We start from the raw sequence: 27,675 nt of genomic DNA, 5'->3' as shown, positions 1-27,675 counted from the left end.
TCAGCACTTGGGGGAAACCAACCACAGCCACAGCCTGGCAAGGCCTTTGCTCTCCCTGGCCTTGCCACTCACTGCATCTCCTCACCTGGCACAGCCAAGGGACGTTCCTCCTTCTTCTTCCTCTGCAGCTCCTTCCCGTCATCACTCAGCTGCTCTCCAGGGCTGCTCTGCTGAGTCAAAAAGGACAAGATTTTAAAAGACCACCGTCAATAAGACAGTTCTAGCACAGAAAGCACCTTTACAAAGTCCAGGGACAGAAGCAGTGGAGGAACACTCCGATATTTCTACTCGCACCACAGTGCAAAAACCACTCAAAAGGCTTTTTCTTGGATCTTCCTGTTTTTTGCTTTTTCTCTTAGAAAGCTTTACAAAAGCTTTTTGCTTTTACAAAGCTGTAGAGATGAGGAATTGTGTGAAGCCATGCCTGTCAGCCCAAACATTCCTGGAAATGCACGTTGGAGAACAAAGACTGAAATCCGGAGTGTTGGATTCCGAAATGCTGATCCTGGACAGGGCACACCCTGAAGGTGCCTCACCAGTTCAGCCCCAATTGGGGAAGCAAAGAAAAGCCCAAACCCACCAGCCCAGCCAGCCCCTCGCCCCACGTTTGGCTGTTTCTGTCCCTCCCTGAACTGCAGGGTCAGGAGCACTGGGAGCCCACGGACAACTCTGCTCCAGGGAGATTGCAAAGCCGGGCTCAGGGCAGGGCGGGCTCAAGTGTCCCCGCTGCTCAAAGGAACAGCCCAGCCTCAGCCAGGGGCATTTGGGGCTGGATGTGGTTCCTGCTCAGGGCTCCTGGTGCAGCTCAGTGAGCACCAGAGCTGGCACAGCCAGCAGGGACAGGGGAGGGAGAACAACCAGCCCCACGGGTGGGGGCAGGTCAAGGCTGCCCCTCGTCAGGGGGTGGAATTCACCTCCCAGGAACAAAGGGCTGAGGAACCGAGTCAGTCCTTCCCTGCCCGGCTTCTTCCAAGGCCTGCACCCCCCAGGGCTGCAGGACACCAGAGTGTGTGCAGAGAACTAGGCTGGCCCAGAGGGCTGGGATCCAGATCAGCTCTGAAGCCAAGCCATGGATTTCTGGGCCAGGCAAAGGAAGCAGCACAAGGGCAGAAAGGAGCAGCCATGCAGGGATGGGATCCCATCCCTCTTGTGGGGAGGCAAGAGGTGCAGGACACCTTACAGTGCTCAGGAAACGACGGCATCAGGTCCATGTTTCTGTTCTGGGCTGGAAAGTTACCTTCTGAAAGCCTGGAGCACTCCTGGCAGAAAACCTTTGGAGAAGCCCTTGCAACTGTGGTATCCCTGTGCCCACATGACAAGTGTGGGGCAAGACAGCTGGGGGAAAACCAGAGAAAAGGGGGAAGTTACATTCCCATGGAAACAGAAGGTGGAACAGTACTGAAGTTACAGGGGGAAATGCAGTTGCTGCTTCCTGCATGGAATGTGGTTGGTACACAGGGAACATATTCCAGGAATGAATTCCAGCTTCACTCTAAGCAGGGAACTGCCACACTGTTCAAAGAGATGCAAAAGCATCAACATCCAAGTGCAGGCGAGAAAATGCTGGAAACAATCCCAGGGGGGCGAGTAGATCAGCAGGAGAAATACACACAAGGGTGGACTCACTTGCTGTGAATGGAACTGGTGCAGGCAGATGGGTACAGCTGCAGGCAGAGCAATCTTCTCTACTAAGGGGTACACTATCTTCTCTACTATCTTCTCTGTACACTATCTCTTCTACTAAAGGGGTCAGTACACTATCTTCTCTAATAAGGGGGTCTGTACACTATCTTCTTTACTAAAGGGAAAGAAACCTCTCTGCTACCTGGAGAAATAAAAGAGAGATCAGTCCAAACCCTACCGACTATGGCAGGAGAAACAGAAAAGGCACAGGATCATTTCCCACAATACCTACTCTTATCAATACTCCAAAGGATTGGAGCCGAGTCTGTCTCTTCCCTTGGTTGCCAACTGAAAGTAAAGACAGTCACAACCATATGAATTCTCTTTCTCTCCACTAATGGGCACTCCAGAGAGGTTGCACAGTGCCTGGCAAGTTAAACGGGAAGGCTGAGAGAAAGGATCCAAGGAAATGAGGAGATCAAAGTTCCGTGACAAAGTTGTGTGGAAGTTTCCAGAGCATTTGTACGCTCTGGAGTCTCCCGTGAATTCTCCCTGCCCTTCAGAAATGCTGAGTTCCTGACCCAAAGGAGGGAATTCCATCAGACAAAAAGGAATGAGCTGAGCACTAACAGAAGGAGGAGCTGGAATTCCTACAGAGAGGGGTTCTCCACCTTAGTATTTTGTGCAGCTGCTCCAAGTTCATCCCGTTGCCATCATCAGGGAATGTCAGGCTGATGTGGTCGTGGATGACTGTCCTGACAGTCCCAACGCGCTCTGCACTCCCATGTGGGTCATGGCATTGTCTGCAGGAAAAGAAGGGGAAAAGGTTGGGATATTTGAAGCAAAACCCAAACAGTTGAAGTGGGAACATAGTTTGAAGTGCTTCAGCTGCCAGAGAGTCCGTGTTCCACGCTGACTCCAGTCCCAATGTTACGATGAAGCAGCTGCATCCCGACCCGGTGACCCTGCCCCAAAGCCAACAGCCAGTTCCACAGCTCTTGTGGGTTGATTGTTCTTACAGCCCCACAGAGGCAAACACTGTAGGTGGAGGCGAGTGGCTGAGGCGTGAGAATGGAAATGCAGCCAAGACAGGGCTCTGGTTTCCTTTGCTGCCCCCAAAGCAGCTGGTGCAATATTTACTTTCTCCCAGCCACGGGCTGGCTCTCCCCGAGGGAGCTCCAAAGTGCTTCAGACTCACCTTGCTCTGGACAGGATGGGAAAGAGCTGCCCCGAGTGCAACAGAAAGCACGGCTGCACAAAGCTTGCCCAGCTGGGGAGGGTCCTTCCTAGGAACATGAAGTACCAATTGTATCCACAGGGACAACTTCATCCAGGGGATTGCAGCCTCAACAAAAGAGGGCATCCAGGTCCAGGTGACAGATGGGAAGGGTTTGGGCTGTTCAAACAGCTGCACCCACTCACCATGTTGTCAGCCTGCCAAGGGTCAGTCCTTCCCACAGCCACGGGGCTCTGCTTCCCTCCTTGGTGGCAGCTCTGGCCTTCCCTGCAGGAAAAACTCCTGTTGGCTTTGGTTGGGTGAATTCTCTGGGCAAGGGAAGGGAAGCAAACATGGCAAGCTCTTGCTCCACCAAGGCACCTGTGAGTTCTGCAAGTGCACTGAAGGGCCAGGGGTGACTGAGTGGTGCCCTCGGTCTGCGGGAACCTGGGGCAAAGCTGAAGGAAACCACAAACAAGGGCATCGGTTTGTGCTCTCCAAGCACACCCAGCCAGACAGCAGGAGGCCAGAGAAAGGAACCCTAAAGGGAGCTGTTTTGTACAACACTACCAAAGGCCGTGGGGACCCCTGGTGGTCTAGTGGTTAGGATGCAGCACTGTCACTGCCGTGGCTCGGATTCGATTCCTGGTCAGGGAAACTCCCCTGGGCAGATGGAGCTCGTCAGCCCCGTAAAGCCATCCGTCTAAGAGAAGGTCACTCTAAACAAACCTACGTCCTGAGGACCTCACTGCCACTGTCCAAGCTTGCTCGGCCCCGGCAGATGAACCTCAGCATTAAAGGGTGGGCTCAGTTCAGAGCACACTGTGTCTCACCTTAAAAATCCATTGCGCAGGCTCGAAGGGTGAAGACCTTTCCCAAATCTTCACTCACGAGGACTGGCCATACACTATACACACAAAAGGCCATAATTAAATTGATTTTCGATACTGGCACACTGAGACCTTGTCAAGGGACTGTTCCTACAGCTCCTGGAGGGGACATTCAGCACAGTCTCCTACCTTCCTCTGAGAATGGGTGACGCCGCCATCCTGTCCAAGGGGTCAGTCCGGTGTCCAGCGTGGATGCAGCTGGAGGGATGTCCAGGCTGCTGGGCTTGCTGGGGGTACCTTTGCAGGGACAGGGTTCCCTGCAGAAGGCGGCTTTCTGTCTTCTGTGCCAATGAGTTCCCATGCACAGGCTGTTCTTTCAGACCTTTCTGGAAACAGGTCTGAGGTCTGGGGGTCTCTGGGGCTCTCGATCCCCCTCCAGTCTGTGGTCACTTCTTGGCCTCGTTGTGGCGCCTGTGCTGTTCCGTGCTGTGCTGGTCTGCGGGAGATGTCGGTCCCGGCAAAGCGCTGCCCACCCTGCGCTGTCTGGGCCGGGCCTGGCGCTGGAGCGGGGCCTAATGGTGCGGCTGTGCCGGCCTGCGGGGCCAGCGGAACAGCCTGTGCACAGCGCGGAGCGTGCGCCTCAACAGGGAGGGACGTTTCCCGGGGACAGCCCTGGGGGCTTCCCTGCCCTCTGTCCCTGGGGACACGGCCTGGGCTGCAACTGCAGCCGGGCTTTGTCCCAGCTTGTGCTGTTCCTGTGGCTGCTGGGGGCACCCCTGCACCTCCAGCGCAGCCTTGCTCAGGATGTGCTCGATTAATTTCTGAGCTGTGTCCCACAAATCTTGGCTGGCCTGGGAGGGGTTCCGGGACCCTGCTGGAGTGTAGGACTCAGTGATGGATGAAGTGTCCACCTCCAGCACAGCCTTGCTCAGGATGTCGTGGATTAAGGGCTGGACTGTGTCCTGCAGAACTTGGCTGCCCTGGGAGGAGCTGCGGGACCTTGCTGGGGTCTGCTCCTCACTGGTGGATGGAGAAGTGCATGCCTTTGGTTGCTTGGAAGAGAGAGGCCGCTGGGACTTGCTCGGGATGTAGAGAGAGCTGGGCCCCTCCAGGGGGTCGTCGTCGCTGGCCGGGCCCAAGGGTTTGTCATCGTGCCCTTGGGACAGCCCTTGGACTCTGTTGTCTTGCCCTTGAGAAAGCTCCTTGGCCTGGTCGTTCTCCCCTGGCCCTTGGCACAGCTGTTCCTCTTGGTCGGCTTTCTCTTGGGCGAGTCCTTGGCTCTTGGACTCCTCCCCCTGGGCTGGCTCTTGGGGCCTGTCCCTCTCCTGCTCTGGCTTTCTGGGGACTGGGCAGTAAGGACTGCGGAGCAAAAACTCTTCAATCCAGTCGTCTCTGCCCTCGTACTTCTCCCTGTACTCCCGTTCCATTTGCTCGGCTTTCTGTCGCGCCAGCTCTTCACCCTTCTGCCTCCTCTCTTCGTTGATGTTGTAATTGCAGGACAAATGGGCTTCCAGCCACTTCTCCACGTACTTCTGCCTCCTCTGGTGTTCCCGTTCCGCTGCCTCGTCTCTTGGCTTGCGGAACCAGTTCCTTATTCTTTTCATCCCTCCAAACACGCCACTCCTGGGCCGCCCCTGTGGGTGCTCTAGCTGAGACTCCACGTCCATCTCCTTCCTAATCCCGTGGTGCTCCAGCTGTGACGAGTCAGTGGTGCCGCACGGGACAGGGTTTTCTTCTGCTGGTGACAGTGGTTTGCCACTGCCCTCTTCCTGTGGGGACAGTGGTTTTAAAATGTCCTCTTCCCGTGGGGACAGTGGTTTTCCAATGTCCTCTTCCTGTGGGGACAGTGTTTTTCCAATGTCCTCTTCCAGTTGGGAGAGCTCTTGGACATTGGAGTCCCCTTCTGACTGGACATCTTCCCCTTGGGACACTTGTTTGCCAAGGCCATCTGTCCCTTGGCACAGCTCTTTGTCGTCTTCCTGCTGGGACTGTCCTTGGCTTGTAATGCCCCCCAGGAGCGGCAGGCCGGCTGCCAGGAGTGGGGCCTCTGTGGTGCCAGCACGGAGCAGGAGCCTCCTGTGCAGCTCCTGCAGCAGCTCCGTGTCTGAGATGAGGCTGAGGTCTGTGCCAGCAGGGAGCAGGCCCCTCCTGTGCAGCTCCTGCAGCAGCTCCATGTCAGAGACGAGGCTGAGCTCTGTGCCAGGCTGGTGCTGCAGTGGTGCCGTGCCGGGTTGGCTGTGTTGGCTGGCAGGAGCGGTCGAGGGAGTTGCAGGCAGAGGAAGAGGCTCCCAGCTGGCGCCGGCAGCGAGCGCGGGCCGGGCTGGGGCCTCCTGTGCCCCCGTGCTGGGGGGCAAGAGCAGCCTGGGCACGGGGCTCTCGGGCCGTGGGGGCAGCCGGGGAGAGGGGCTGCGGGCCCGTGGCCCCGTGTGCCCTGCGCTGCCCAGCTCTGTGCCCCGGCTCACGGTGTCCCTGGGGCTCTCTGGGCAGGGCAGCGCTGGTACTGGGGGCTGCCGTGGCACTGGTGGTAGCGGTGGCTGCTGGGGCAGTGGTGGCAGCCGTGGCAGCTGAGGCACCTGTGCCAGTGCTGGCAGCTGTGGCAGTTTGGGCAGTGGTGGCAGTGGTGGCTGTGGCTGCGGTGGAACCAGTGGCAGAGCTGTCAGTGGTGGCAGTTGTTTCTTCCTTGTCTGCCATGGCAGTGGTGGCAGCCATGGCTTATCCATCTCCGTCTTCCTGCTTTTGTCCCTCTCCATCTTCCTGTTCTCGTCCCTCTCCATCTTCCTGTTCTCGTCCCTCTCCATCTTCCTTTCCTCCTCAGAAATCTCCATCTTCCTTTTCTCCTGTTGCTGCCGTGGCAGCGGTGTCAGTGGTGGCAGCGTTGGCTGCCGTGGCAGTGCTGCCAGTGGTGGCAGCGGTGTCAGTGGTGGCTGCCTTGGCTGCCCTGGCAGTGGTGGCAGCAGTGGCAGCGATGACTGTCTTGGCAGTGGTGGCAGCGATGGCGGTGTTGGCTGCCTTGGCTGTCGTTCCAGTGGTGGCAGCAGTGGCAGCAGTGACATTGTTGGCTGCCTTGGCTGCCCTGGCTGTCGTGCCGGTGGTGACATACGCGGCCGCAGTGGCAGCAGTCGCTGCCTTGGCTGAGATGGCAGCGTTGGCTCCCTGTCCCTCACCCTGGGCAGGCTCGGAGTTTGCCCCTGGCTGGGCTGGGAGCTGCGCTTGTCCATCTCCGTCTTCTTCTTCTTCTAAAACTTCTCTCGTCCGCTGTGGCAGAGAGATCCCGGGAGCTGCTTCCTCCTGCGAGAGAGGCTCTCCTGGGAGTGGGCACCCCCGGGCTCTGTGCCCCTCAAGCACCCGTGGGCAGGGCAGGGCTCTGTGATGTCACAAGGGTCTCCGGGCACCCCCATGTCCCGTGTCACAAAGGGCCCTGGAAGGTGCCTGTGTCACAAAGGGCCACCCCTGGACAGCGGCACCGCCCGGACCCGGCCCGGGGCAGCCCCGGCACTTGTGGCCTTGCAGCCCCCGCTGTGCCCGGAGCCCTGGGGGGCTTTGCCCTCGGTCCCACACGACCCCCGCTCTCCACAGGGCACAGCTTTGCAGGCTGGGCTGGGCGGCGCAGCAGGAATCGGCCCCGTGGCCGTGCCAGGCACTCGTGGGCAGTGTCTCCATGGCCCGGGCTGGGCCGGGCACGAGGGGTGTCCCTCAGGGCTCTGCCTCGGCCCCGCGGCTCCTCAGGGCCGTGGGCAGGGACACGCAGTGGCACCAGCGCACCCTCAGCACGGGGCAGGGCACAGGCAGCTGAGCGGGGCAGGGCACACCCCGCGAGGACGGGGCCATCCACAGCCCCCTGCACAGGCTGCACAAGTGGCACCACCACAACCTCAGCAGCTTCCACAAGGCCAGGGGCCAGCTGCTGCCCCTGGCTCGGGGCAGTCCCAAGACTCACACAGTCATCAGGGAAGAGCCCTCCAGGATCCTCCAGTCCCACCCTCCCCCAGCACCACCACGCTCCCCCCTAATCCCTGTCCCCAAGGGACACATCCAGACACCTCTGGAACACTTGCAGAGACAGTGACTCCACCACCTCCCTGGGGCACTTATTGCAAGGCCTGACCACTCCTGCAGGGAAAAATTGGTTTTAATATCTGAGATGAACGTCCCCTGGTAGAACTTCAGGCCATTTCCTGTCATCCTTTCCCTTGGGACATGGCAGAACAGACCGACCCCCTGAGGCTCCTCTGGAGCCTGGCAGACCCTCTGCAGCACTGACCCCCTTTATCAGCTCCCACTTTGTTCTTTCCATGTCCTTCCCAGCCAAGTTCACCTGCCCTCAGGGTGAGCCACCTTTTCAAGCCCTGTCATGGGAGTGTTCAGCGAGAACTACACGAAATTCCGCTGCTGCATCAGCATCCTCCCCCCTCAGGGCTGCTTCCCAAATCAAAACACGTGGCACCATCTACTCGAGAAGGAGGAATTTTATTGTTTCCATCAGCCAGGTTTCCTTGGGAATGACCAGGACAGGTCTCTAGACAGACTCTCTCATGATCTTGGTGAGTTTCTGGATCTTGGACCTTGTTGACATGTCCACGTACTTCTCCCCAATGTTGACAATCATCCCGCCAAGGATCGAGGGGTCAGTCTAAACAAGGAACATTGAACAGAAAGGCTGTGAGCAAAAGTTTCTTAGCCTAGGATACAACTCTGACACTAGCAAAGGAAAGAATAAAGCTCTTCAAAGAGCCTTTTTTGAGAGAACTTTGTGGTCATTGCATTCCAAAGTTAGGATTTTAGGAATTAAAGCATCATCATGTCTACGAGAAAGCAAAGAACTGTGTAACAGCAACAGGATTCAGTGAAATCTTTAAGATCATTTTTTAAAGGGTTTTTTAAACCCTTAACATGAACTTGATGAAATTGATTTATAAAGCCCAAACTCCAGACCTTGGTCTCCAGCTTCAAGACCTCTCCCTTAGCCAGGAACCCATTCAGTGCACTTTTCAGTTCAGTCAGGTTGGCCTCATCCAAGGGCTGAAAAACAGGAACAGAAGAGAAGGAAAATTAAGGACTTGAAAATATTCAGATGATAGAACAAGGACCCCAATATCCTACTGAGATCCTTTGGAAGACAGACACGAGTACCAGGAAGGCAGATTAAGCACTGTTCTGGAACGGGGACAACCAAAGGGCAGCACAGGAACAACAACCACCTTGGTGCCCTCCTTATTTCATGAACCAAGAACAGGGGCAGCTCTATGTGCACACCAGGCTGAGTTTTAATCACCCCCTGGCTTCACACACAGGAAGGAAAAACATGACCTGAGAAGCTGAAATGGGAGGAACAGCTTTAATTTTTGACAAGTCTCTGCTGGGGATCCAAACCCTCTCTGCAGAAAGACGTCCAGCTGGGCAGGGCTGAGACGTTTCCTCGCTGCTCACACAGCAAGCCCCTCAATTCCAGGGAGCAGGGGGAGCCTGCAGAGGTTTGCCCTTTATCCCAGGGCCTGCTCCCAGCCCACCTGTGCCGTGGTGACCGTGCACACCACCTCTCCTCGCACCGCGCTCATGATCTTGGCGAAGGCGGACACGATGCCCGGGGTGTGGCGCAGGCGGCCGTTCTCAGCCAGCAGGTCTGGAAAACACCAAAGCACCGAGGGCTCAGAGCACCCCCCGGGCACATCCGGGCAGCCAAGAGCCAGGGCAATGGGTGGCATGGCTTGGAGGTTCTCCTGGAGCCCAGGGGTCACTCACTCATCAGGTTGACGGTGATGGGGGACATCTTCTCTCTCGCCAAGGCGTCGCTCACGGCCTTTTGTTTCACTGTGCCCTTGGTGTGAGGGTTCATCACCACACTGGACAGCTTGGGGTCCTTCAGCAGCGTCTGAGGGGAGACACAGCTATGGGACAAAGGCCAGGAGTTTTCCAGGCATTCCAAGGCCCACCTGGACCAGCCAGAGCAGGAAACACGGGCAGTCCTGGAGTGAGAACAAAGAGCTCTGGAGCTGAGGGGAAGTGGAAGGGCAGCTGCTGCTACAGAATCATGGAATGGTTTGGGTTGGAAGGGACCTTAAAGATTAAATGGACCTAGTTCCACCCCCTGCCAAGGGTAAGGACACCTTCCACCAGCCCAGGTTGCTCCAAGCCCCGTCCAACCTGGCCTTGGACACTTCCAGGGATCCAGGGGCAGCCACAGCTTCTCTGGGCAACCTGGGCCGGGGCCTCCCCACCCTCCCAGCCAAGAATTCCTTCCCAATATCCCACTGAAACACTGGGGCACAAGGCAGGCAGCACATGTGCCAGGGGACTGGGAGTCTCAGAAGCTGCAGGAGCCAAGCCACCCCCCTCCTGAGGAGCAGGAAACCCCCCCTGCTCCCACACCCGGGGAGCTCCAGCTGTGGAACACCTTACCCACACCCGGGTCAGCTCCTTCTCCACCTGCTCCAGCTTCTTCTGCTTGCTGGCTGCAGAGTACAGGGCAGTGGCATAGCGGCCTTCCAGCCCATAAACCTGGATGGGCGGCTGCGGGGAGAGCGGGGGGTGCTGAGAGGGGGCACCTGGGGGGCACAGACCCCCCTGCCCCTCGGCTTCACCAGCCTGGAGACCCCCCAAACCTGCCACTTTGACCAGCCTGGAGACCCCCCCGACTCTTCACATAGACCAGCTTGGAGACCCCTTGTCAGCCACCGCTTTGACCAGCCTGGAGACCCCCTCTACTCCTCAGCTTGTCCAGCCTGGAAACGTCCCCAACTCCTCACCTGGATCAGCTTGGAGACCCCTCACCCTCTCATACAAACCAGCCCGGAAACTCCCCCAACTCCTCACCTTGACCAGCCTGCAGACCCTCCCACCTCTTCACACAGACCATCCTGGAAACCACCCCAACTCCTCCCCTCGACTAGCTTGGAGACCTCCCCACCCTCTCATACTAACGAGCCTGGAACCCCCCCAACTCCTCACCTTGACCAACCTGGAGACTCCCCCCAAGCTCCTCACCTTGACCACACTGGAGACTCCCCCGTCACCTGTTACTGTGACCAGCCTGGAAACCCCCCCGACTCCTCGCTCTGACCAGGCTGGAGAACCGCCCCCTCCCACTTGCTCCCCTTCATCTTCGCCATCCTGGACACCCCCCTTGACCCGCTCACGACCTCCCCTCTAGTCCCTCACCTCGATCAGCGTGAGGACTCTCCCAATCCCCTCACGACCCCTCCTGCCCCCTCACCTTGCCCAGCTCGGACCTCCACTGCCCCCTCACGCCCCCGCCGCCCCCTCACCTTCACCAGTTTGGACACCGGCCTCGCCGCCGTCGTGCTTAGCTGCCGCACCTGGAGAGGGAAAGGGGGACAGCGGCGGGGTCAGCGCGGCGCTCGGGGCCTAGGGCGAGGTTGGAGAACCCCGTGCGGGGGCGAGGGGCGGAGATGCCTCTGTTGCCCCCGGGCCCCCCCGTTTCACCTTCAGGGCCGCCGCCGCCGCCATGTTGCCCCGCCGCCGCTCAGGGTCACCGCGCACGGCGCAGGCGCGGAGAGGCCCCGCCCCGTGATGGCGCTGCTGCCGCGGGGCACGCTGGGAGCTGTAGTTCCTCGGGGCGGGGCCTGGGTGTGTCACTGCCCTCGGTGTCACCGCGGTGTCACCACCAGTGTCCCTCTGCCCTCAGTGTCACTGCCCTCGGTGTCACCACCAGTGTCCCTGTGCCACCAATGTCCCTGTTCCCTTAGTGTCACCTGCCCTCGGTGTCACTGCGGTGTCACCACCAGTGTCCCTCTGCCCTCAGTGTAACCTGCCCTCGGTGTCACCGCGGTGTCACCACCAGTGTCACTGTGCCACCAGTGTCTCTGTGCCACCCGTGTCACTGCCCTCGGTGTCACCGCGGTGTCACCACCAGTGTCACTGTGCCACCAGTGTCTCTGTGCCACCCGTGTCACTGCCCTCGGTGTCACCGCGGTGTTACCACCAGTGTCACTGTGTCACCAGTGTCACTGTACCACCAGTGCCACTGCCCTCGGTGTCACTGCAGTGTCACCACCAGTGTCCCTGTGCCCTCAGTGTCACTGCCCTCGGAGTCACCGCGGTGTCACCACCAGTGTCACTATGCCACCCGTGTCACTGCCCTCGGTGTCACTGGGGTGTCACCACCAGTGTCACTGTGCCACCAGTGTCTCTGTGCCTGATGTTCCTGTGGTGTCCCTGTGCCCCTTGGTGACACTGTCAGTGTCCCTGTGCCCACCGTGTCTCTGTGGTGTCCCTGTGTCCCCAGTGTTCCTGTCCCCTCATTGTCACTGTGACTGCAGTGTCCCTGTGCCCACTGTCCTCGTGGTGTCCCCATGCTCCTTGGTGTCCCTGTCAGTGTCCCTGTGCCCACAGTGTCCCTCATTGCCCAGTGTCCCTTTGTCCGGTGTCCCTGTGCCCCTGGTGTCTCTCTACCCTTGGTGTTCCTGTCCCCACAGTGTCCCTGTGCCCACAGTGTCCTTCATGAACAGCTCCAGTGTGAGTCCCTTCCGTGGGGTCACAAGTCCTTCCTGCTCCAGCCTGGGCTCTTCTCTCCATGGATCGACAGGTCCTGCCATGCCCCTGCTCCAGGATGGGCTTCCCACGGAGTCACAGCCTCCTTTGGACATCCCCCTGATCCAGGGGGCTCCAGGGGCTGCAGGTGGATCTCTGCTCTCCAGGGGCTGCAGGTGGATCTCTGTTCCCTGTGGATCTTCAGGAGCTGCAGGTGAATCTCTCCTCCTTGTGGATCTCCAGGGGCTGCAGGTGGGTCTCTGCTCCCTGTGGATCTCCAGGGGCTGCAGGTGGATCTCTTTACCCCTGTGGATCTCCAGGGGCTGCCCCTGCCTCACCCACACCCATCCCACCCTTCAGGAGAGTGACTGGAGCATCCCAAGAGTTGTTTAAGGGACTCAACATCAGCTGCTCTCCCCTCCCGGGCTTTGCTCTGCTCTGACCCGGGAGAACCCCCGGGACGCACCGAGCTACTTCTGCCCCTCGGATAAACCAGATCCAAACCCTTCCCGAGGCAAAGGACACTCCAGGTGAAACCCCAGGTGGGCAGCTCTGCCTGTCGCTCTCTCGCTCAGCTCTCGGGAATGGTTCAGCTCCTCCTCTCTTTAATTCTTCCGCCTTTTTTTTTGTAAGAGCTTCGCGGAGCCGGCACCGGTTCGGGTCGTTGTTTCCCGCACGGGGACCTGCTCAGGCGGTCGTTGCCATGGAAATGGGAAGCCTGGCGTGGATGGGCAGCAGCGAGAAGCGTGCAGGGCAGGGTTCGAGCACTAGATGCTGCTCTTGCTCCAGACTGGAAGCGAAGCGATGATGTAAAAAGAGGATTGGAGTAAGGTTCTTTAGGGAACCCGCTTAGCCGTCCCACAGTGTCACCCGCGGGCTTTATTGGGGCTCTTTATTGGGATTTACCTCCCTCCTCTCTCCTGGTCTGCGGTTGCCGGGGTGACACTCGAAGGCACAGCCCGGGGCAGGTTTAAGCCTGACATGACTGAGAGGGTGGGGATCAGTTCAGCCTCGAAAAGGGGAGCACTTAGAGCCCCTTCCAGTGCCTGAAGGGGCTCCAGGAGAGCTGGAGAGGGACTGGGGACAAGGGATGGAGAGACAGGACACAGGGAATGGCTTCAAACTGCCAGAGGGCAGAGTTAGATGGGATATTGGGAAGGAATTCCTGGCTGGGAGGGTGGGGAGGCCCTGGCAAAGGTTGCCCAGAGAAGCTGTGGCTGCCCCTGGATCCCTGGAAGTGTCCAAGGCCAGGTTGGATGGGGCTTGGAGCAACCTGGGCTGGTGGAAGGTGTCCCTGCCCATGGCAGGGGTGGCACTGGATGGGCTTTGAGGTCCCTTCCAACCAAACCATTCCATGATTCTAACACTGTGCTTCTAATTAATTTTAATAACTACACTGCTGAGAAAAGCACGTCTAACATGTAGAAAAAAATGTTTGCTTTTAGCAAAAATAACTTTTTTATTATTATTTTTTTGTGATAATGTGCCTGGACAGAAGTTTTGGAACGGATTTATTTGAAGTGGGATTCCATATCCCAGGGTTTTTTTCAGTGTAATTCTGGGACAATCTGTGATCTTGTCGTATTTTAATACACAGAAAATCTGGCTTTTTGATGCCACTGAAGTTGCTGAGTCCTGAGGGCACTTTAATGAACTGGGGATTGGGTGAAAGCCTGATGAACTTTTGAAGAATTACAGTCAGAGCACCTCTCACAGGTCAATTCTAGACAAGTAAAATCCCACAGGTGATAAAGAGTTTGTACCTTTATGCCTTACACTGGAAGGAAAATGTAAACTCTGATAAAGCCTGTCCTCATGTTTGAGTACCTGTCACAATAATGGAGTCCCCCATTATATATGGGGATTTTTAGGAGGGTTTTCTTCCCCTGCAAAGCAATTAAATTCCCCACACTGCCCATCACTCACCATCAGACATTTACTCGTGTCCCTGCTTTCAGTTTGGTCACTCAATGAGCACCTGAACATTCACAAGCTCGGGAGGAACATCCTGAAGAACTTTCATTTGTGGGTCTGCCCTTGGAGGGTCGTGACCTTAAAATGCCCGTTCTTAGTCACGTGAGGATGTAAAAAACATCCCTTTTTTTCTCCTGTTGAGTCAGACCACAACTGAAAGCGGGCAAAGTAGATCTTATTTTCCTTTCCTTGAGAAGTCTCTAGAAAGAAGGTGGTGATTCTCCAGCCGTGGTGCTGCTGGGGTTGTGTTTCCGCCGGGGCCCAGCTGTGTGAGAGGTCCTAAAACTTGCAGCAAGATTAGACCATTCCACAGATAACTTGCAGAGCAGAGAGGCAAAAAGGAGATGAGGTTTTTCAGGGCCCCCACAGCGATGAGAGTGTGGCAGGTCAGTGCCACAGAACGTGCCAGGCTTACCCTCCAACAGGTCCTTTAAAAGAAAAACAAAAACCCCACTCAAAGCCCTTTAATGATTATAGCAATGAGCCCAGACTTTCAAGAAGGGACTGCTTTTCTCCCTCACCTTGCAACTCACCTGAACCATGAGCTTTTAGCCATTTATGGCTGTTGCTCCTCACCTGTTCTTCCATAATTGCACCCCTCTGTTTTCCCTTCGGCCGAGCCCGGAATTCGGCCCGGGGCAGTCCCAGAGGAGCCAGGGTGTAGCTGGAAACAAGTTCCTGACGAGTTCCTCTGCGAGAAGTCCGTTGTTTACAACGAGTGGAGGAGTTTTCCTCTCCTGGTGCTCGAGTTCATCCCAGAGAACCCCCAAAAAGCCGCCCCCCAACCGCCCAACCCACCTCCCCGTCGCGACCGGGTTTCCTTCCTGCAGCTGCTCGAGGAAGGGGTTTGTTTGTTTGTCGTGGGGTTTTTTTCCCCTCTCTCCCGGGGGTTGCCCTTTATCTTCCCCGGGAACAGTTGGTGCCCTGGCTGACTCTGATCCAGGTGGTTGTTTTCCACTCCTGTGCTCCCCAGGTTCCGCTTGGGCGGGCAGGTTCAAGAGCTCCCCGGGGACTGAGCCTGTGCCACCCACTGCAACCTCCCTGCCCAGGCACCACCTGACTCATTTTCCCACTAGAAAAGGGGTTTTCACTCAGTGGCAGGGGACAGAAAACAGGTGTTGGTTTTTTTTTTTTTTACTCCAAACTGGAAAAAATGATTGTAAACCCACAAAAGTGGGGAGGGGAATTCCGAATTGGAGAGATTTTAATCGAGTTGGGCGACTGAACTCACTGCCCTCAGCACCACAGCGCTCCACTGGAAGCTCGTTGTAGGAATTATTTCCAAAATCAGGCACCTCTACCTACGTTTTCCTGCCCTTCAGGGGAGGTTTCAATCTAGGGAAATGATGAATCGTTGTGATGTGACTGTGCATGTGATACCTGTGGGGTGCTCGTGGTGCTTGGGTGGATTTTCCAGGCAATGGTGAATTTTCCATGCAATGGTGAATTTTCCATGCAACCACAAAAATCTCTGTTGTAAAAGGGGAGCAAACCTGTGGCTAGGTGCTTGTAAATGTAAAAGAAATAATATAAATTCTTTTTAAGATACCCTAGAAAGCCTGAAAAAATTAATTTAAGGGTGAGCTATGATATAATTTTAATTTAAGGGTGAGCTATGATATGATTTTTATAGTTTGGTGAAATAACCACTGACCTGCAAAGGTTTATACTAGAAAAGGTGGTCTGGGCCCACCTGGGCTGTCTCAGAGGTTTTTTGAATTATTTGACTTATTAAACTTATTTCACTTATTTGACTGTCTTAAGAGGTTGTCCATGAAATATCAAAGGTAAAAAGAACTGGTTTGGGAAAACATGTGAATAACAGACATGGGGGAGAAGGCACCAACAGCTGAGTTTTACCATTTCCCACCTTGGCAGAGGAGCAGTGAGAACATGGCACTGAGACTCAGGAGATCTGGGATCTATTTTCAGCTCCACATTGGACCTGCTGATTGGCTTCTAATTATTCTGCACCTCAGTTCCCCTATCTGTAAAAAAAAAAAAAAAGGCAATTTATCCTTTATAAATAGCTGTAAGTTCTGTTGATGAAGCACAGTTTATTAATAGCAGTGGTACCTTCTCACTTCTGCCATTAAAAAAATAATTGTAAATTCACAAGTGTCAGTCAAATGAGCAAGTGGCTGTGGGGGAAATAAAGCAGAGGAGGAGCATCACGTCTGGTTACATATTAGGGCTCCACTGCCACAAGAGGGAAGCCAATACTAATAAAAAACCTTTATTTGTGCATGAACTATGGTTATTGTGGAGGGTTTATCCATTTCAGGGGTGTTTGTCTTCTTCTCTTTCCCTGCAGCAAACTGGCATTTGCTCCTGTGTCAGAGACTGAAGGACATTCCTCCACATTCCCTTTGCTCAACGCCCTGTGAAATGAATTCCATGGATTTGCCTCTTTGAATGGCAAATCCATAAACCTGAAACAGAAAGTCGGGGCAGAACCAGGCTGGTTGTTTTCTCAGTGGATTTGAACAGTCCAGGGAAAGGGGAAGTTTGGTGGACGTGGTGCTTGAAAAAACAGAGATGGTGTTTTCCCTCCTTTGGGGCAGAAATTAAGGACTTTTCTAGGACTCACAGATACAACTGTTTTTAGTGGCTCTTACCCCACAGTAATGACAAATTAATTCAGCAGATCTTCTGACTCTTAGCCTGGTTTACAGTGTGTGTGAAGTCCTTTCTCTATGGATTTATTGATCAGGGCAAACCTGATCTCAGCCACTCTGCTGCAAACCACCGAGTTTGGGAACTTCTCTGAGTCATTTCTCTTGCAGGAAGGTACCTGGGAAAAGTCACCCTTGCTCACATCAAGTATTGAAGGCACAAACCTGGTGGGTTGAGATTTCTTAAGTTTCATTTTGCAGCCAGACATTATAATTATATGTGCTGGGGCTTTTGAGAAATGTCAGGATAAAGTGGTGAAAGAAGTGATTTTTAAAATAATCTGGTTGTAACAGAGAAACTGAATGGGATTCATCCACCAGATTTCTCTGGTGGGCTTCTTCCTGCTCTGTTTTCTAGATTGCTGCAAGACACAAAGATATGAAAGTCACTATTCAGGTTTCTGTAGAGTATTAGGGTTTTTTTTCCCCCCTGCCAGAGTGGTCAGGCCTTGGAATAAGTGTCCCAGGGAGGTGGTGGAGTCCCTGTCCCTGGGAGTGTTCCAGAGGTGTCTGGATGTGGCTCTTGGGGACATAGATTAGGGGTGATTGTGGTGGTGCTGGGTGAGGGTGGGACTGGATGAGCTTGAATTTCCCTTCCAACCTTGACCCTGTGATTGCTGACATAGGACACTGGTTGGGGGTCATAATTCTTGGTGTTTGGAAGGGATTTTTGAGGAATGGCAGAAATGGGAAGTGAGGAGCAATGCAGAACCCCCACCTATGCAGAGGTTTCCTATGAAGACCCCGAGGTGTTCCCTGGAAGTGCAGACAAGGAATCAGGGCAAGGTTGGGAAAGCCACAGCCGTGGATTGCAGTCCCCAAAGGACATTTGTGTAACAAGCTGATTTGGTCCAATTTTTTTCCAAATACTTTAGCAACGTTTTGGGTATCTTGTTCTCCTCCCCTTTGCAGGAGGCAGACCTTAAACTGCTGTCCTAAAGGTGCTGCTGGTTTTAGAGGAATTGTCAAGCTGAAAGTGGGGAAACAGAGCTGGAAGTCTTTGCCACCCAGGGCACCTTTCAGAGCCCTCCCAGCACGTTGTTGTTCAGGTGTTCCCACTCTCCTTTCCTCTCTCCTTTCCCCCAAATGCCACTTCAGGCCCCAGTGTGTGTGTGCATGTGTTTAACTCCGGGGACACGAGCAGTCACACTGAATATTCCGGTGGGAATATTCACATGACCCAACCCAGGCCCTTGCACGGGGATTTCCTGCGTGAAGGGCACCAAAGGAAACGGCCAGGTTAAAAATAATGCCTTGGTTTGGGCCCTGATGTAATGCCTTTGACACCAGTGGAATTGTACAGGGCTGAAAGGGATCCAACCCGTTGGAAGGGCTCTCTCCAAGCCCCTCACCTGCCACTTTCCATGTCTGTGTTTATGGTGGGATCAAAGTCAATCCTCCTTTCCCTGGGGAATTGCTTTGTGTCCTTCAGGACCTCCCCAGGCCTCAGGTGTGCAGAGCTCCTGTGTCCGTGGAGCTTCACCAGTTCCCTGTGCCCCTCTTGCCTCAGGGTGGCAAACAGGGCAGCTCTTGCCTGTCCTGCCACTCCCCTGCTCCTGTAAAATGCTGGGACACTCTTTGGCCTCATCAGGGGCTGCTGCTCTGGGGGTGAGAGCCCCTCTTGTCTTGGGTGGGGTCTTGGTTGTTCTCTTTGCCTCCTGCACCAACTCTGCCTTGTTTTGTGTGGGGATAAACCAGCTGGGAGGGAAACACTAAAGAAAAGAAGGTTGTAAGGCTTAGAAGAAACCCCTCTGAAAAATGTTCCTCCCTCCTTTCTGTGGCTGTCCTGCCTACTATGTGTTTGGTTTTTTTTTGGGAGTCCCCTGTGAAGTTCTGACCTGAGTGAGACCTGCGTGAGGCCAAACTCCCACAGCAGCCAGACTCCTGTGCATCTCACCCGTGGTTTCCTACAGATCCCCCCGGGTGTGTCCCACACCCGCTCACCCCAATTCCCACTGACACGGGACAGACCTCTCTGAACATCAGAAGTTAGGGAGTCAGGAGAGAGTATGGGGGGGAAACCCACCCCAAAACACCCCCCTGAACAAAGAAGCTCCTGCGTGCAGGGCTCCTGCCTGCCCCTGACAGGATCTATCTTTAGTTGTGACGTGAGTCACACCATTGTGATCTGACTTTACGGTTAGTTTGAGGTATGAGCCAGGCCATGGGACTGCGAGCGAGAGCAGGAGCATCATGGGATGGAGCTGTAAAATTCCACTACTCGCTACTCTCTAAATCAGGTTTGAAGAGCATTAAGAAACAGGAAGCGTGGGGGGGGTGGGGGGAGGTATTTTTTTTTTCCCCAGTGGAAAATTATCGGAGCATCGCGATGTCGGCGCGGGGAGAACGACGGGGAATCGCGTATGGGCGACGGGAGAGGGTGGAATAGTCTGGAGCAGAGACACCTCTGTGTGCCCAGAGTCACGTCTGTCCCACCCCACCAGCCACTACAAGGCAGGATTTTCTTGGATGGTGCTGTGTTGCTAAGCAACATCGCCAGGCAGCATCTCTGCATCACGCACAGCCCGGCTACGGTGGGGCAGCGGCGCCGCTTCCAGGGATTCTTCCCTGCTAGAAAATATTCATTTTCCTGCTCACCCAGAGGGGTGAGGGAGCTGCCTCCCGGGTGGGCATGTGCAGCTCCCGTGGGCTGGGATGGGAATCACGTGCAACCCGAGCCCCGGGCATGCAGAGTGTGGGCGTGATTCCCGAGATACAAACACCTGCCGTGCCCGAGGTGGGATAAAGGTTGGCTTGAACATAAATAACCAATGAGGCAGTGCTGGGATGTGACAAACAGAACAGACCCACTACAATTGGCTCTATCCCAGAATATCAGAGGTTGGAAAAGCCCTCCCAGCCCATGGATCCCCCCTGTGCCCCATCCCCACCTTGTCCCCCAGCCCAGAGCACTGAGTGCCACGGCCAGGCCTTCCTGGGACACCTCCAGGGCTGGGCACTCCAAACCTCCCTGGGCAGCCCCTGACAAGGCCTCACCACCCTTTCCAGCAACAAATTCCTCCTGAGGTGAACACAAAAAAAGGACATTCACTCAGCATTCTGGAATACCTTTGAGGCCCCTCAACACCAGGGGATTGCTGGATGAGAGCTCTTCTCACAAACCACTGGTGGGTTTTTGGACTGAGTGTGATTTCAGTGGATTCCGCCTGCCAAGCCCCCTCCTCAAAATGATTCAATAACCAGTTGCTGCACACACAGCAAAAAAAGAGAAAACCAGTGTTATTGCAGAAGCTGAGGGGTTGTTATAGAAGGAGAACAGAGAGCCTGGTCCCCAGAGCCAACAGAGGAGGTGGAACCTGCATCTCACTCCACGTGTCTTGTCCCAGGGCAAAAGGGGCCTCTGCAAAGGCTCTGCACAGACCAGGGCTTGAATAATTCTGAAGTCTCTGCTCCTAAAATGTTCAATTTTTGGACAGATCGTTGCTGATGCTGTCAGCAGGTGGCAAGAAGGGGGGGATGCAGAAGAGCTGACAAAAGGCAGCAGACAGTTTCTGGCATCTGAACGCTGTGTTTTTCCGCTGCGCGTCGTGGACAGAGTCGTCGTTTGAGCCAAGCAAAGGGGGAAGCAGGAGAGGAAAACCACACTGTCAACACCCACAACGGTCTGGGCCATCAACAGTGTTGCCCCTCGCTCGCACTTGCAGATGGAGTCAGCAAAACAGGGGTTTGTCTGATCACTGGGGAGCAGGAATTTAATTGTAGCTGAGCCCACCCTGTTATCGGCGTCCGGGGGCGTGTGGTGGAACCAGGTAGATCAGGCTTTTCCACAACAGAGTCTTCACACCACAGGCTCTGGAGGAGCTCAGCCACTGCAGCTCGAGACAGGAGCAGTTCTCGTGGCGTTTGGGTGGCACTTGGCCAAGAGCAGAACAAAGGCAGCGACAGAACTTCCATTTGTCACCAACCTGCGGCAGCTCGAGGCGAGGTCGGTGCTCGAGGCTCAGCCCCTCCGTCAGGCTCCTCCAGTTTCGTCTGTACATGGGGCCAGTTTAACCCTGGGAGAAGGTGTTCAGAATTTGCACTGAGTGCAGTGTCTGTGCCAAACACTTTGGAGAGAAATCTGCACGTAAAAGACACATAAAATATCCTCCTTCTTGTACCTGTCCTTCGGGTGTGAGTGTCATCCCCGAGCCCTGGTTTTGCAGCCGTTTTGGTCAGCTGAGATAAAAAAAAGAATAAAAGAGTATAATCTGTTATTTTTCCTTTTTACCACGAAGGATTTTACTTGGAATGATTGCCCAGCTTTGTTGTTGGATTTTTAGCAAGATATTTCTCCCACAAAAGGCTTCGACGAATGTTGACGGCGGCGACGGTGAGGTGGGAGGGGTATGGAAAAGGTGCAGAATTTCATCAAACCTTTCTGTAACTTCTCTCAGCACACATCCCTTGACAATGGATGGAGCTGTGAGGGTGGGGAGGCCCTGGCACAGGGTGCCCAGAGAAGCTGTGGCTGCCCCTGGATCCCTGGAAGTGTCCAAGGCCAGGTTGGACGGGGCTTGGAGCCACCTGGGCTGGTGAAAGGTGTCCCTGCCCATGGCAGGGGGTGGCATTGGATGGGCTCTGAGGTCCCTCCCAACCCAAACCATTCTGATTCTTTGATTAATACAACGACCCACCTCAGCCTTTCCCGAGGGCTGAGACTCATCCCAACGAAGTTTAAAGGATAAATCACACCTTCCCTTCCCCAAACGGTGCCAGATACAGAACAGAAAGGAAATTAATGTTAGGCTGGAAAAGAAAATACCCCGAGGCCTTTTCCTCTCTGAGTTTCGTGGTAAACACCACTGAGTTCTCAGTACCATTAATATCTGATTATTACGACTCCTCTCAAGCAGTAGCCCCACCTACTTTGGTCTCTGTTTTCCAGCATTTTCCCAGCTGGAGCTCGTGCTCAGAGCTGGAAGCACTGTGTCATTATTTCATTACCACCTGGTCTGAGGAGAGGATCCATTAATCCGGTTTTGTAGGCATCTCCTGGGAGAAATCTCAAACTCTCCTGTAGTGACAGGAAAACTAATTATTTGTTAAAAGAAGAGGCAACGTTTCTGCTTCCTTACACTGATCATCACAGCTTCGTTTTGCCCAAGAAATAAGGTTTGTTTGCTTCAGGCTACAAGGGATGTCACCGTCTGCTCTCGCTCCAGGTGACTCAGGGTCAATGTAATCTGAAAAAAACCGACTCAAACAGAACAAACTTGTCACAGATAAATCCACAGGAACTGAATCCATGGCTTTTCTCCCCCAAAAAACTATTTGCATGTTTCCCTTCCCTTTGTGTCTGTCCAGTCTGGGTGGACAAGGGACAACAAAAAGCTGTATTTTAAATATTGCTAGAAGCAGTCTCACATTTATAATGGGTTCTTTAATATATTTAATATATTTATTTAATATATTTAGAATAATTTAATTTATTTAGAATAATTTAATTTATTTAGAATAATTTATTTTTTTTAGAATAATTTATTTTTTTTAGAATAATTTAACATATTTAGAATCACAGAATGGTTTGGGTTGGAAGGGACCTTAAAGATCATCTTGTTCCAACCCCCCTTCCTATGGGCAGGGCATTCACTAGATCAGGTTGCTCAGGGCCTTAATTACTGTTATTATATTTACTTCTAATTCTGTTGAAACATTTATTTATGTCTATATTTGCAATGAACTGAAAAATGAACAAAAAATTATTGCTCCTTTTTTTTTTTCTTTGTGGCTTTGTTTGTCTGAAGGGACACTCCTAAGCAAAGGAGAAAAAGAAATTGGGATTTTTTTGGGTAGATGTAGACATTCCTTTTTTTTTTTTTTTTTTTTTTTTTAAATGAGGGGAAAATTAAAACAAAAATAGTAAGAACTCCTTCCTCTCTTCAGTCCCTTTTTTAATACCCTAAAATCTGGTTTGGAAGATCGAACATGCATGACAGAAATATCTAAGCACGCATTTTTTTTTTTTTTTTTGCCCTGGATCGGCGACAGTAACACGCTCCTGGGTGTTTTTCCAGCCCTGATGGCTGGTTTAGAGACCTTGGGGCCAGTTCTGTTTGTTCCCTGCAAGGGACACACAGGACAGACCCGGGCTGGTGTCACAGGACAGACCCAGGTTGGTGTCACAGGACAGACCCAGGCTGTCGCTGCGAGCGCTGGGAACCCCCGTTATCCAAAAGCAGGCACAGAAACCCTCCTGCTCTATGATCAGGGGCAGGGCAGAGCTGCCCCAGCAGCTTCCTCACCCTCAATAAATCTGTTGTTCCAGGCTGGGTGAGTAACCCGAGCCAGCCTTTGCTGCCTCCCGGGGTTGTGCTCAGGTGTAACGCGAGCCCGGCGCTGACAGAGCCCAAAGGGGAGCGGTGCCAGCGTGTCACTGTGACTCCCACAAACCCCACATCCTCCAGGATGTTCCACAGCCAAGGCTTTGCCTCCTGTTCTAGTCAGGGAGAAGGTGGAGTTGGATCCCAATCCCGTGGGGGTGGGATGCCCCATGAGCATCTCGGGTGGTTTAGACCCGTTGGAGTTGTGTTGATCTCAGCTTGGAGAATTAATCCATGGCTTAATTCATACAGGAGTCACTCTCTTGGAACTCTAGTCACTGCTGACATTAGGAAGACACGAGGGGGACAGGTAGGAGGACAGGCAGCAGGACAGGAGTTTCCAGCCCCTTGCCCACACTCCATGTTGCACAAAACCCCTAAAACTTGTTGGTGAATTCTTGTCACTGTGACCCCCCTTGAGGACCTTTGTGGTCCTGTTTGTTGCCTCGACAGTCCACTAAAATTCCTGCCTGCTGGTTGGAGGACTCCTGTTCCTCTGCAGGTTTCAGGAGTTGTTCATTGCACCTGATTGTCATGTAGACATTCAGTCACAGAATCCCAGAATCCCAGAGGTTGGAAAAGCCCTCCCAGCCCATGGATCCCCCCTGTGCCCCATCCCCACCTTGTCCCCCAGCCCAGAGCACTGAGTGCCACGGCCAGGCCTTCCTGGGACACCTCCAGGGCTGGGCACTCCAAACCTCCCTGGGCAGCCCCTGCCAAGGCCTGACCACCCTTTCCAGCAGGAAATTCCTCCAGAGTTTCTTCCCCTCAGGTGTTTTCACCTTCTCCCACGGCTTCTCTTTGTACTTGATGAACAGTGACCTCCTCAGGGGATTCTCACTTAATTTATCTTCCAAACATCTTTCAAACCACTGGTTTGGTGGGAACAAAAATAATAATAATTAATATTTATGAGCTGCGTCTCGTAAGTCACTGAACAGTTCTGGGGAGCAAGTCACGGGAAACAGGGTTGGGAAAATCTGTTTGCTCCTCAGCCCCTGTCAGTGCTGAGCTGCTTCTCCACAGGATATTGTCAAATGCTTTTTCCAGCTGATGTTTAACTGGCCGGATTAAACATTCCCATGTGGGTTCCCGTTGGGGGGGGGTGGATATTGCAATAAATGCTGAGAATCCCCTTGAGCTCAGCGAGCCTTTGCTGCCTCGTGAGAAGGTGCCAGCAAAGGAAAAGCAAGACAGAGCACGTAAAACTGCTGGCCAGAGGTTTGGAATGCGAAGGAGAACGATAAAGACCCCGTCTGTGGGAGAAAACCTTTCCAGTATTTAAATTTAAACGGGGTTAATTTAGAAACAGAACGTTCTAGAATGGACATGTCTGGTTTCCAGGGTAAAAAAAAAAAAAAAAAAAATAGGGCATGTATTTCTCAATCAGCTCAAATGTCCCTGGCCATATGTATTGGCATTGGGACTCCTCTTTCCACACAAAACTAAGCCCGGGTTTAAGAACACGAGTAATTATTTACTGAAAGTTAAGTCTAGAAATAAACCTCTTCAGGATCCAAATCTCGTTAAATATTTTGTGGTGCTGGTGTTGGATGGGCTGGACAGAGGAAAGAAATCTCGGGTTTGTAGTTATAATTAACTGTTGGGAGGGAGAAAATATTCCCTGGGTTTCCTTCTGAACTTCGTGTGGGCAAACCCTACAGCTGCAGAACTGTGGAAACTGCTGGAAGAGGGATGATGGCTAACAACTGGAATGGTTCAAGTGCTAATTAGATGTGTAGATAATGGTTCAGGTGCTAATTAGATGTAAGTTGATAGAGGGACAAAGCAGCAAAAAAATGGCTGTCAAAATAATGGCCAAAACGTGGAAATACAGGTTGGATTTCTTAAGATCTAACCAGAGATTTTTTAAGAGAGTCTGTTTGTTCAACAGAACCGTAACAGTTAAAATCCACCCCTGGAAGGTGCTTAAGGAAGGTGAGTCTGCTGGGATGGGAACTGAATCACCACGGAGGCATTTGCAGCTCCATGGCAAGTTTCCAAGGGGTACAAGCTGGAAAACCTTGGAAATACAGGTTGTTTGGAGTGTAAAGTGCTGGAGTGACCCAAGGTGGCAGAGTTGGCAGAGGCTCTTCCTAGAATTTGGATTTTGGCACAGTTTGATGTTGTTTGATGTGGCTTTCTGTAGATTTTGAAGAGAACTACATACATATATATATATATATATATATGACTGATACCTGCATATGCATATATATATATATACACACATATATGTATAAATATATATTTATTTGTATATATACATGAATACACGTATTTATGCACACATATATACACATATATGCTTAATTATTTACAAGCAGTATTTTTATAGAATAAAATTATATTTTATAATAATTTACATTTTATAAAAACAATTATTTATAAATCTATTTTCTATCCTATGCATACGATAATTACTGTTTTATATAATTATATTTTACATGTGTTTTTTTTCCCACAAACTCTGTGTGTGAAACACAGAGAGAATGGTGAGAAATCAGGGGGATCAAGTGGTTGCAGGAAACACCACCCCCCAGCCCTCTTTCTTACCTATTTATTTCTTTATTGTCCTCACTCTCAGCCCATCCCAGCAAGGCAGTCCCTGTGTGGGGAATGCTCTGTAACCTAATTAGGGTTAATGGGTTTCCACTGTTCCTCAGGGCATTGGCTCCTCCCAGCTGGTCCCTAATCCCTCAAAAGCCTTGCACCTCCTCTGTTCCCTGCTTTCCTGGAAGCTGATGGGGCACAGACCTTTGGTGGTTCCAAATGGATGAGCCCTTTTGAGTCACACCGGGATCCACCCCCCGATTTCAGCCTCGTCAACCTTTTAATCACGACACGACTTCTGCCTCCCTCCCTCCCTCCCTCTCCCCGCTGTTGTAACCTGTCTTTTCTAAATGCCAAGAGACACAGGACGGCTTTGAGTTCCTCCTCCGAGGTCAGCCAGCCACAGGTGACTCCAGAGGGTCTGGTTCTGCTCCTCCCTGAGAGCAGCAGGGTTGGAATTATTCCCGTTGCTGCTTCCACGGCACAGTTCCGACACCCAGGCCTGCTTTTGTGGCTCTCGAGGTCCTTGTTAGAGGAGCTGCTGGAGAGAGTCCAGAGGAGGCCACGGAGATGCTCCAGGGCTGGAGCCCCTCTGCTCTGGGACAGGCTGGGAGAGCTGGGGGGGTTCACCTGGAGAAGAGAAGGCTCCAGGGAGAGCTGAGAGCCCCTGGCAGGGCCTGAAGGAGCTCCAGCAGAGCTGGAGAGGGACTGGGGACAAGGGATGGAGGGACAGGACACAGGGAATGGCTTCCCACTGCCAGAGGGCAGGGAGAGATGGGATATTGGGAAGGAATTCCTGGCTGGGAGGGTGGGGAGGCCCTGGCCCAGGTTGCCCAGAGAAGCTGTGGCTGCCCCTGGATCCCTGGAAGTGTCCAAGGCCAGGTTGGACGGGGCTTGGAGCAGCCTGGGCTGGTGGGAGGTGTCCCTGCCCATGGCAGGGGTGGCACTGGATGGGCTTTGAGGTCCCTCCCAACCCAAACCATTCCGTGGTTTGATGTTTTGCAGAAGGTGAGAACTGAGCTGAAGGTCTTGCCCCAAGTCTGCAGCAGAGCTCAGGAACAGCCCTGTGGTGTCCCAGTCCTTGCTCCCCCCTGCCTTGCACTGGGAGGGGTGGCAGGGATGCAGGGAAGGATTTCCAAGGAGGCTGAAAGTGGAGTTTCTGACCCCAGTGTGTGCCCTGGAGCAGCTCTGAGTGGCTTTTCCACATCCACTCCTCAGTGTGTGTCTTTACAGGCTGGGATTTGCTGCTCCCTGACATTTCTGCCAGGGCAAACACAGGCTCATTTCACTGCAACCACCATAAAACTGGTGAGAGAAGGCACAATCCAGCCCACTCTGCTTTTCAAGTGAAAAAATGAGGGGTTTAAATGGGGTTTTTTTTGTGTTTTGTTGAGAAGCACCAAAGATCAAAGTGGGCATTTGTATCGTTGAGCTGCAAAAGTGAAAGAGGAAGCAATTGGTTGGTTTAATAATCATATTCCTCTTATTCATGTTGGCTGTTCCAAGACAATGACAGGTCTTTGCCTTCACTGGGAGCAGGAAAGAGGCCAGTTTCACTCTCAGCTTTTTTGTTATTATTTGTATTATCTTACTAATCCACTGATCAGAGCTTGCTGTTGATTATGTACCACAACCCACAGGCATTCCCAGAATCGTTTTGTTGAAATGAGTAAAACAACACCTGGAGGAAAGTTGACCCAACATGTTTTGATTTTTTTTTTTTTTTGTTTTAATCACAAAATCGTGCCAGGCACTGGTCAGGTTGTTTTGTGTTTTTTTTTAAACAAGATTGCTCCAGATTAAACAAGAAAACAAACCAAAGCAAGCAGGGTTTGCTTGTTTTGGACACTGTTGTTGCAGAGGTGTAGCTTGGGAGCATCCTGCCAGTTTTAACAGGGAAAACATATAGTGAGCTCACAATTTCTTATGCCAGCTGCCCGTGCCATTATTTGAAGCTCCTTAGTTCATCTGACCTTTAAAACTCACTTTAACAC

At 53.1% G+C, this 27,675-nt stretch overlaps 1 protein-coding gene and 1 long non-coding RNA gene across 3 annotated transcripts; both read right to left on the bottom strand.

Annotated features, from left to right (window-relative positions):
• Positions 1-1,654: 1,654 nt before the first annotated feature.
• Positions 1,655-4,357, bottom strand: LOC135410442 (uncharacterized). Of its 2 annotated transcripts, none has more exons than XR_010428689.1 (8): positions 3,859-4,357; positions 3,673-3,746; positions 3,221-3,297; positions 3,046-3,127; positions 2,822-2,909; positions 2,295-2,426; positions 1,757-2,049; positions 1,655-1,704 (listed from the first exon to the last, which is right to left on the bottom strand). It is a non-coding gene; the product is annotated as an uncharacterized LOC135410442 (long non-coding RNA). The 2 variants fall into 2 exon arrangements; XR_010428690.1 differs by lacking the exon at positions 1,655-1,704 and having other exon boundaries at positions 1,728-1,825; positions 1,912-2,049.
• A 3,763-nt stretch (positions 4,358-8,120) lies between these two features.
• On the bottom strand, positions 8,121-11,215 carry ATP5PO (ATP synthase peripheral stalk subunit OSCP). The gene is made up of 7 exons (XM_064647156.1): positions 11,110-11,215; positions 10,932-10,982; positions 10,066-10,176; positions 9,409-9,538; positions 9,177-9,289; positions 8,602-8,688; positions 8,121-8,299 (listed from the first exon to the last, which is right to left on the bottom strand). The coding sequence occupies exons 1-7, from the start codon at positions 11,131-11,133 to the stop codon at positions 8,186-8,188; spliced, it is 630 nt and encodes a 209-aa protein (XP_064503226.1). The 5' UTR covers positions 11,134-11,215; the 3' UTR covers positions 8,121-8,185.
• Positions 11,216-27,675: the final 16,460 nt, after the last annotated feature.

This window comes from Pseudopipra pipra, chromosome 2, assembly GCF_036250125.1.
Source record: "Pseudopipra pipra isolate bDixPip1 chromosome 2, bDixPip1.hap1, whole genome shotgun sequence".
NCBI classification, from domain to species: domain Eukaryota; kingdom Metazoa; phylum Chordata; class Aves; order Passeriformes; family Pipridae; genus Pseudopipra; species Pseudopipra pipra.
The sequence above is the reverse complement of the archived record's forward strand: the minus strand, read 5'-3'. Positions and strand labels throughout refer to the sequence as shown.

Excerpts from the sequence above, each read along its gene's own strand:
- ATP5PO (XM_064647156.1), bottom strand. The coding sequence starts at position 11,133 with ATGGCGGCGGCGGCGGCCCTGAAG. Across the intron at positions 10,983-11,109 it reads CGGCGGCGGCGGCCCTGAAG|GTGCGGCAGCTAAGCACGAC; the intron begins GTGAAACGGGGG and ends TTCCCTCTCCAG. Across the intron at positions 10,177-10,931 it reads CGGTGTCCAAACTGGTGAAG|CCGCCCATCCAGGTTTATGG; the intron begins GTGAGGGGGCGG and ends CTCTCCCCGCAG.